Source organism: Chiloscyllium plagiosum, chromosome 26, assembly GCF_004010195.1.
Source record: "Chiloscyllium plagiosum isolate BGI_BamShark_2017 chromosome 26, ASM401019v2, whole genome shotgun sequence".
In the NCBI taxonomy this organism is placed as follows: Eukaryota; Metazoa; Chordata; class Chondrichthyes; order Orectolobiformes; family Hemiscylliidae; genus Chiloscyllium; species Chiloscyllium plagiosum.
This window is the reverse complement of record NC_057735.1, coordinates 49170896-49181378: the sequence shown is the minus strand read 5'-3', so window position 1 is coordinate 49181378 and position 10483 is coordinate 49170896. Positions and strand designations below refer to the sequence as shown.

The 10483-nt window shown below is 45.9% G+C and overlaps 1 protein-coding gene across 3 annotated transcripts in view; it reads right to left on the bottom strand.

The window, feature by feature from the left end:
• Positions 1 to 10483, bottom strand: part of LOC122563335 (DENN domain-containing protein 2D-like) — an 86798-nt gene that overhangs the window by 40649 nt on the left and 35666 nt on the right. For 2 of the 3 annotated variants that reach the window (XM_043717078.1, XM_043717079.1), the window contains one exon: positions 1982 to 2136. In XM_043717078.1, coding sequence (XP_043573013.1) covers positions 1982 to 2136 — 155 coding nt within the window. Of the gene's footprint in view, positions 1 to 1981; positions 2683 to 10483 lie in introns of those variants that run through there. The other variant, XM_043717077.1, reaches the window with a different exon arrangement.

Here is a 10483-nt window from a genome sequence, read left to right as displayed (position 1 = left end):
CCACTGTTGGAATATTGCGTGCAATTCTGGTCTCCTTCCTATCGGAAAGATGTTGTGAAACTTGAAAGGGTTCAGAAAAGATTTACAAGGATGTTGCCAGGGTTGGAGGATTTGACCTATGGGGAGAGGCTGAACAGGCTGGGTCTGTTTTCCCTGGAGCATCGGAGGCTGAGGGGTGACCTGATAGAGGTTTATAAAATGATGAGGGGCACGGATAAGATAAATAGACAAAGTCTTTTCTCTGGGATTGAGGAGTCCAGAACTAGAGGGCATAGGTTTAGGTGAGAGGGGAAAGACATAAAAGAGACCTAAGGGGCAACTGGTATGTGTATGGAATGAGCTGCCAGAGGATATGGTGGAGGCTGGTACAATTGCAACATTTAAGAGGCATTTGGGTGGGTATATGAATAGGAAGGGTTTGGGGGGTGAATATGGGCAAGGTGCTGGCAAATAGGACTAGATTGAGTTGGGATATCTGGACAGCAAGGATGGGTCTGTTTCCATGCTGTACATCTCTATGACTCTATCTGCAGTCCTCACTTCCTCCTACTTAAAAATGAGTCTGTCTCAGCCTTGAATATATGTATGGACCCAGTCTCAACAACCCTCTGTGGTAAAGAATTCCACAGATTCACTCCCCTCTGAGGGGAGAAATTCCTCTGCATCACTGCCTTAAATGCGTGACCCCTTATTCTGAGCTGATGCCCTCTGGCCCTCGGCTCTCACATCAACCCGGTCAAGTCCCCAAAGAATCATTCAATAAGGTTGTCTCTCACTCTTCAGAATTTCAATGAGTACAGGCCCAGGCTAATCAATGTCTCCTCATCCTTCCAAACCGCAATACCTGCCAAGTGAACCTTCTCTGGACTGCCTGTCTTCCCCGAGATAAGGGGATCAAAACTCTTCACCGTATTCCAGCTGTGGTCTTACTAGAGAAAGTGTGGTCTCCAGCACCTGCAGGCCTGAGTCCAAGAGTGTGGTGCTGGAAAAGCACAGCTGGCCAGGCAGCATCCGAAGAGCAGGAGAGTCAACACTTTGAGCATACGTCCTTCATCAGAATGATGACTTTCCTACTCCTCGGATGCTGCCTGACCGGCTGTGCTTTTCCAGCACTTTGACTCTTATTACATCCTTGTTTTAGCTGAAACTCCCTACTTTTGTACTCCAATTCTTAACTGCCCTCTGAAATAGCCTATAAGCCATATGGTCTCAGGGCAATTAGGGCTGGGCAATAAATGCTGGCCTCACCAGCGACACTCACATCCCATGCAAGAGTTAAAGAAGAAACCTCTCCCCGGATACTCAATCACATTTTGAGCTGTTATTGCTGGAGCTGGAGTTGTGAGACATGAACCCAGGCCTCCTGGCTCAGAGTTAGGGACATTACAACTTTCCCTGCGCACTTATACTTAACTCCATTACACACCATTCCCAAACGCTTGGTCCTTCACGGTACTCCTCCCCCCACCCCTCCTTCGCTGGGCAGCCTAAACTACAGACCAGCGAAAACACTCAGCCAATCCGGAACACATTGTGATCAAGGGAAAGTTGGGATTGGTGAAAATATTTAAAAAGGACCTGGCGGTGGGGGCAACCTTTTCACACTGAGGGTGGTGCATATGTGGAATAACTGCCTGAGGAAGTACTGTTACAACGTTTAAATGACATTTGGACAGGTACATGAACAGCAAGGTTGAGAGGGCTATGGGCCAAATGCAGACAAATGGGGCTAGTTTAGCTGAGGAAACTTGGTCAGCATGGATGAGTTGGACCTAAGGGTCCGTTTCTGTCTTGTATGAATCTATAATTGGTTCCACTATTTCCCACGACTAAGTGAATTAAGTCAGGGTTCACAGCCACGAGGAAGCTTTCCGTTGATCTTCACCGAGTGGTTTACTCAATAAAATGTTGTACTTCCTCCCACAAACAAAATGCAGGCGGACTCACAAACAACAAAGGACTGAGACGTCTTTTCACTCACCTTTGGAAACTGGTAGGCTATCTGTGGCTCATACATTGCTCCAGAGTTCTTCAGAGAAACAACCACTAGGTATTCAAAGAAGAACTGTACTGGATATCGGGCCGAGTCTTGCTCCGGTTTCTTTTCTTCAACTGAAACGCTCCTCTCGATACCTGCTTTAGAAACACAGGATACGCAGCTACGGACTTTCAGTCTTAAACTCCTTCTGGTTGAACTCAGCACCCTGTTTAGAGACATCCTGCGTCTTCCACACCTCAAGGTCAGTGAGCTCCCTTGCATCACCTGAGGATCAGTAATCTCCAAGCTGGCCCCATCTCCCGGTGACAACGAGCCCCTGTGCTGTTCTAGAGCAGACAGCAATCTCTTGTCTTGGCTCATGTCTGGGATGAGCAACAAACCTCCCTGCTCTGAATGTCAGTGATTACTCTGCTCTGTGTCTGACAGTCTCCTGCGCTGCTGCTCTCGCTACCAACGATCTATGATTTCATCTGTTACTCTTCATACAAAAAAAAAATTTGGGGTTTTCCATCATTCACAAGGAAGTACACGTTGATAAACAGGTTGTGGTTAGTATGAACGTACTAATGCAAACTGTCATGGTGTTGAGCAATAGGCATTATTTGCTCAAGGATCTGAGATAATTACAGGATAAGAGGAGACAGAGTGACAGAGATGAACAGTCACGAGCTCAGAAAGAGGACATCCTACTCTGACATCCTGTGGTTGGGAGGACCTGTTCAATTCCATGAATAAACTCTTGTAACTCACGTTAAAAAACAGTTAATTCCAGCCTGTGTGAAACAGAGAGGTCACTCTCTCTCTCACTCTGTTGCTGGATTGGTGCGATGAGATTAATTAACTTAATTAATGATTGTCAGTAAAACAGGAAGCCAGGGCAAGCATTCAGCATTCCGAGTTAAATTGGCACCCTTGATCAGAGCAAGAGAGAGAGAGAAAGAAAGAGAAAGACAGAGGGAGAGAAAGACAGAAAAAGAGAGAGAGAGAAAGAAGAGGTTGCTCTGGGAACTGGACAGATGTCACTATCACTGAGCCAGAGCCCCTGATGGTGAGAATGGTTTTACATCCACAAATAACATGTGAGGCAGAGAAGCAGGAGGGAGAATGGAGTGAGACCAGGCTGGGGGAAGGTGTGCAGGATTGAGAGCAGGAAGGGGGTGAACTGAGTGAGACCAGGCTGGGGGAAGGTGTGCAGGATTGAGAGCAGGAAGGGGGTGAACTGAGTGAGACCAGGCAAGGGAGCAGATAGACTGCATTCAAAACAAAATCAAAGAATAACATTACAGAAAAGCTGGTGTGTTGATCACTATCTCTTTTGTTAATACTCTCTTTTTTCCTGTATATGAGGGCGTTATCTCAACTGCAAGCTGTGAAAGAAAAGGCATTCGCTTCTGAAATACAATTGCTAGTTTTGAATAAGAGCATTAGCACGAGACATTCATTGGGAAATTAATCACTCAAACAAGCTATTAATGCAATTTGAAATGAGGGGGCACAGCCGTGTTTTGTTATGATGGTGGATGAGCAGCAGAAACCTATGGTTGACAATTCGAGCAATGCCCTGTGGAAGCTACAGAACCATATGGACTGGATGTGTCTCTGCCTGCCTTGGCAGAGTGTCTGAGCTGAAGGGGCATCTGGAGGTTAAGAATTTCCTGCATGCTTCAGAAGATGTTAATCAAGGAAGGGAACTCTTGGTAGAAGTGGAAATGGTGAGGCACTGGATGGTATAAGGGTTACTGCTCAGAATGTCCAGGAGAGGCTGGGCAATGGTTGGAGAGCAATGGATCACCCATGTCCCAGGTTGGCAAGGGAAATGAGAATGACGACAGACGGGTTTAACTTAGTCTTCCCCCTAGACACAGAGGAGGTGTTGGAGAATTGGGAAGTGGCAAATGTTCAAGAGAGAACCTAACTATTTTTGAACCAACCTGTTCAGAGATGTTATTGACACATCTCTGCAGCAGGTGGGACCTGACCGAAGCCCCCTAACTCAGATACATGGACACTACTGCTGCATCATAAGAAAGGATGCAAGGATATCTCCAGTAACTCCAGAACAGCCCTAGTAACTGGAGGCCTGGCAATCGAACGTCAATTACGGAAAGAATAATCAGGAAACACTGAGGAACTCAGACAGGTTTGAGCTAATTAAGAGGAGTCATACAGATTTGTAAAACTTTGATCATTTTGACTAATCTAATGTTTTTTTATCAAGTAAAAGAGGAAGTTGATTAAAGAAATGCAGTCAACGTTGCTTATGGCATTTTCGGAAAGTGTCTGACTACATAGCATGTTAAAAGCTTGTTAACAGAATGAAGGCTCAGGAATAGGAGGGTCTCTGTCAGCTGGGGTCAAAAAATATTTAAAAGCAGTGAGTTACTATGAAAGTTTTTTTAGACTGGAAAAGGTAACGTAATATTCAGTAGGAACTCGTGCTAGAACCACTTCATGGTTTATATAAATAGCTAACTTTGATATTGGAATGCAGAATAAAATTTCACAATTTGACAATGAAGCCAGACATGAAAATGTGGCTTGGGAATCCACAGCCTGCAGGAATCCATCTTGTGTTCAACACATTTGGGGCCTGAATAACTTCCCCATGCTTCCCCCCCCCACCCCACATGGCATTGTTATCACAGGGTCTGCTATGCTACACAACCAATTGTTAGCCACTAACAGTCTCCATTAACAGCGATTCAGTCTCCTAGCCTGATCGTTAACCAATTCCTTGTCCGTCCAATTGTTTTTTTCTCTCTCTCTCTTTGGGGTCTATTTCCACCTATCATTTAGTCCTTACACCTCCCGCTTTTGCGTAAAAGATCACTTTTTCCAAGCTACCATCAGTTCTGAGAGGTGGTCACTGGACCTGAAAGGTTAACTCTGATTTCCCTGCACAGATGCTGCCAGACCTGCTGAGTTTTTCAAGCAATTTCTGTTATTGCTTTGGGTTTCCAGCATCTGCAGATTAGATTAGATTAGATTACATTACAGTGTGGAAACAGGCCCTTCGGCCCAACAAGTCCACACCGACCCGCCGAAGCGCAACCCACCCATACCCCTACATTTGCCCCTTACCTAACACTACAGGCAATTTAGCATGGCCAATTCACCTGACCTGCACATCTTTGGATTGTGGGAGGAAACCGGAGAACCCGGAGGAAACCCACGCTGACACGGGGAGAACGTGCAAACTCCACACAGTCAGTCGCCTGAGGCGGGAATTGAACCCGGGTCTCTGGCGCTACGAGGCAGCAGTGCTAACCACTGTGCCACCGTGCCGCCCACTACGATCTTTCGCTTTTTAATGAAAACGCGGCTGACAGTACAGATTCAACCAACAAACGACAACAAGTGACACACACGGTGGAGAGAAAAATGGGAAACTGTGCATTGTGGCGAAGGAGGGAGAGGAATATTGCACATAGGTTTAAAGAGTGTGCAGAAACAGAGTGAGGTGAAAGTCCACATTGATTAACCTTTGAAGGTGGCATTTTGAAAGGTTATTTTACAAACCATATAGGATATTGGTTTTCAAAGAAATAGAGGCACTGAGCAGAAAACGTTATGCTGAATCTATATAAAGGTATGGTTAATTTACAGTTGGAGGACTGTATCAAGCTCTGATCATCACAGTTTGCAGAAACGTTTCAGAGGAGATTTAGATTAGATTAGATTCCCTACAGTGTGGAAACAGGCCCTTTGGCCCAACAAGTCTACACCGACCCTCCAAAGAGTAACCCACCCAGACCCATTTCCCTTTGACTAATGCACCTATCGCTCTGGACAATTTAGCATGGCCAAATCACCTGACCTGCACATTTTTGGACTGTGGGAGGAAGCCGTAGCACCCGGAGGAAACCCACGCAGACACTGGGAGAATGTGCAAACTCCACACAGACAGTTGTCCGAGGCAATTTAGCCGAGTCATTCCAGGGTTGGGAGATTTTCACCCCCAGATCAGGTTGGGCTTGGTCTCCTGGGAGCAAAGCAAATGAGGGGAGATTAGATAGAGGTGTACAAGATTAAAAAGTAGATTAATTTAAAGATCAGATTGAAACTATTCCCATGAGCTGATCACGCAAGGACTCGGTACGCAAAGACTAAAGGTGTTGGGCAAGAGATATGGGGGGATGTGAGAAATTTGAAACAAAAACAGAAATTGCTGGAGAAACTCAGCAGGTCTGCCAGCATCTGTGGACAGAGAAAGCAGAGTTAAGGTTTTGAGTCCAGAATGTGAAAAATTTGTTTTCTACAGTGAATGAAAAAGATCTGGAGGTCACTGCTGCGACCTAAGTAGATTTGCAAAGGAAATTTCTGGGACACTTGAGGGAAATAAACTCGTGCGGCTATTGCAGAGAGGTGAGGCTGGATGGATTATTGTTTATTGTTCATTGTCATCAGGAGTTGATGGGCAGAAAAGACTTACTCAAATGCTACCTGGACTGGAAGGTTCAGATTATAAGGAGAAGCTGGATAGGCTGGGACACAATTCCCTCAAGCAAAGAAGGTTTGAAGTGTGATCATTTAGAGGTCTATAAAGTCATGAGGGGCACAGGTGAGGAAGCTACCAGCTTTCCACATTGTAGGGGAGTCTAAAACTAGGGGACACAGGTTTAAGGTGAGAGGGGTGAGATACAAAAGGGTCCAGAGTGACATCACACAGAGGGTGGTGAGTGTCTGGAACGGGGAGCCAGAGATAGTGGTGGAGGCAAGTACAAGTTTGTCATTTAAGAAACAGTTGGATAGGTACATGGATGGGGAGTAGGTATAAAAGGATATGGATCAAAGGCAGGCAAATGGGACAAGATTAATTGTAAAAACTGGCCAGCATGAACAAGTTGGACCGAAGGGCCTGTTTCTGTGCTGGAAACCTCTATGGCAGAATGGTCTCTTCCTGTGCCATAATGCGTGCATATCTCTAAGCTTCCCTCTCTCTCTCTCTCCTTTCCTGAAAGGCTAAAAATCACACAACACCAGGTTGACAACCACCTGATGAAGGAGCGTCGCTCCGAAAGCTAGTGCTTCCAATTAAACCTGTTGGACTATAACCTGGTGTTGAACTTTGTACACCCCAGTCCAACACTGGCATCTCCAAATCATTCCTTAAAGTTTCTTCTTTCTGGATTGCACATACGCATGTGTATTTAAAAAGGTATTTTTGAACCCGGCCTTCAGTAACTGCCCTCCTCTCCTCCTTTGGAGCTTGTGTCAATATTTGTTTAAGCAGCTTTCTCTGCGTACCTTGGGAAATTCTGTGTCAAAGGGACCATATAAATTTACATTGCTGCTTGAATCAAAGGAAGGTGTATCATAGATTTTCTTTTTGCACTTTCTTTTCTGATTTGCCATTCGCTGCAGGGACTTTTCGGGGATTTATAGCAGAGGTGGAGACTTTTTTCAAATCAACTCCACAATGCTGGGAGTTCCCTAAATAGCAGGCAAGATTAAATGCTCACACCTCATGTGACTCACACAGGCTGAGAAAGAAACTGAAGGATTTGCATTTTTGAATCGAGCCTGTCACAACCTCCGAGCTTTCCAAAGTGTTTTGTAATCAAAGAACTGCTTTCAATATATGGACATTGCTGCAATGTCGGACATTGAGGTGCAAATTTGGACACAGCAAGATCCCACAATGCAACAATGACCAGAAAATCCGTTTGGGTGACAATGATTAAGCGATAACTTTGACCATGTCACCAGGATGAACTTCAGTGTCCTTTTTGCAACATCTAAAAGAATAGGAAAGGTTTGGAGGGATATGGCCAGGAGCAGGCAGCTGGGACGAGTTTAGTTTGAGATTATGTTCATCATGGACTGGTTAGACTGTTTCCATGCTGTCTGACTCTCTTTGATCAAGAAGACAGATGGTATTCAGGGTTTTACCCGAGAGTGCGGAACTGCCATCTGTGGCAGGTTACATATTTACTGAGGGGAGGAAGATATGGACCCATGATTTCTGACCTGAAAGTATCGTGTGAAAACAGAGCCCAGAGAGATACAGTGGAAGCTGCTGGAGTAACACTTGGTCAGTGATTGATCGACAGGAGCTGCACTAGCATCACTAACTCAGACGAGGAGCTAAGGGTGTGACGTTTGCTAATAGAGGCAGGATGTTCGAGGCAGGATGTCATTGAGCTTGTCTCCTATGTTATCAGCACCCCCGCCCCCAAGGTCAGACCTAGCCCTGGGTGAAATGTTACTCCAGTTAAGACAATAGCATCCAGTCCAGCGGAGGGGCTGGACTGCCACCTCACCCCACTCACTCGTCACCAGTCTCCAAACTCTCAAATGCTGCATTTGTGTAGCACGATGTCAGGATTAGTCAAAGTCCTTTCCAGCCAATGAAGTACCTTCAAAGTGTCTATACTGCATCCAGGGCCGAGCAACGTGATAATGACCAGACAATTGATTGGTTGTTATGAAAGAGAAATTGTCCACAGCACTGTGGAGATGTCGTCTGATCAACTTTCAATAACGTGGTGGGATCTTATATATCCACCTGTGCAGACAGCAACACAGTTTGACACCGTCTCAAACACATATGAGCTTGTCACACACCTGGAGAACCTCAAAGCTATATAATGTTGCAGACCTGACCCCATAACCCACTTAGTCCTTCCACAGCATTTTCACCCTCTTCCCTCCTGGGAGACACGTCTCCCTACAACATTGTTCCCTTCCTCCAAGTCCTCCAACTATGGAATGCAAGTTCATCGGAGCTCCTGCTGCGTTCCCATTTCTCAAACTGAACAAATAGTCCCGCTTTAGCACGGCCAGTTTAAGAAAAATAACAACTTGACATTGAGAATGTCACAGCACAGAAGGAAGTCATTCAGCTCGCACCCTCAAGGCAAGTGAGATTCAACAAGACCCAGCATTCCGATACTTCCTAGTTACGTATTTACCCAACTTCATTTGGGCACAGTTTTTTGTTTTACTCGTTCATGGGACGTGGGGGTCATTGTCTGGGCCAGCATTTATTACTCGTTCCTAGTTACCCTTGAGGTGGTGGGGGAGAGCTACTTTTTTGAACTGCTGCAGTCTGCGTGCTTTTGGTAGGCCCATAACATCCTTAGGGATGGAATTCCAGGATTTTGACCCAGCGACAGTGAAGGGTGATATATTTCCAAGTCAGGATGGTGAATGGCTTGGAAGGGATCTTGCAGGTGATGGTGTTCCCATGTACCTGCTGTTCTTGTCCTTCTATATGATCGAGGATACAGGTTTTAAATGTGTATCAGAGAAGTCACAGAGATGTACAGCACAGAAACAGCCTTAATGAATTTCTGTGGAGCATCTTGTAGATAGTACACCCTGCTCCTACTGTTGGTGGTGGAGGGAGGGGATGTTTGTGGATGAGATGCCAATCAATGGGGCTGCTTTGTCCTGGATGGTGTCAAGTTTCTTGAGCGTTGTTGGAGCTGCCCCCATCCAGGCGAGTGGGGAGTATTCCATCACACTCCTGACTTATGCCTTGTAGATGGAGAACAAGGGAGTCAGGAGGGGAGTTATTTGTAGCCTCTGATCTGCTGTTGTGATCACTGTATTTATGTAATGAGTCCAGTTCAGTTTCCGGTCAATGATAACTTACTGTGTTGTTGATACTGGAAGATTCAGCAATGGTAACACCATTGAATGTCACAGGATGATGGTTATTAATGCAGATGTTTGTTGCCTGGCATTTACGTGGCCCAAACACTGCTTGCCACTTGTCGAAACAAGTCTGGACACTGTTCAGATCTTGTTGCATTTGAACATATGTTGCTTCAGTATCAGAGGTGTTGCAAATGGTGCTAAACACTGTATAATCATCAGTGAACATCCGCACTTCTGACCTTATGCTGCAGGGAAGGTCATTGATGAAGCAGCTGAAGATGGTTAGGCCGAAACTCTGAGGAACTCCTACAGAGATGTCCTGGAGCTGAGATGACTGACCTCCAACAACCACAACCATCTTCCCATGTTCTAGGTATGACCTCACCCAGTGGAGAGCTTTCCCCAGATTTTCACTGATTCTAGTTTTGCTTAGAGCTGAAAATGTGTTGCTGGAAAAGTGCAGCAGGTCAGGCAGCATCCAGGGAACAGGAGAATCGACGTTTCGGGCATAAGCCCTTCTTCAGGAATGAGGAAAGTTTGTCCAGCAGGCCAAGATAAAAGGTAGGGAGGAGGGACTTGGGGGAGGGGCGTCGGAAATGTGATAGGTGGAAAGAGGTCAAGGTGAGGGTGATAGGTCAGACTGGGGTGGGGGTGGAGAGGTCAGGAAGAAGATTGCAGGTTAGGAAGGCGGTGCTGAATTCGCAGGTTAGGAAGGCAGTGCAGGTTAGGAAAGCTTCCCTCATTCCTGAAGAAGGGCTAATGCCCGAAACGTCGATTCTCCTGTTCCCTAGATGCTGCCCGACCTGCTGCGCTTTTCCAGCAACACATTTTCAGCTCTGATCTCCAGCATCTGCAGACCTCACTTTCTCCTCAAAGACA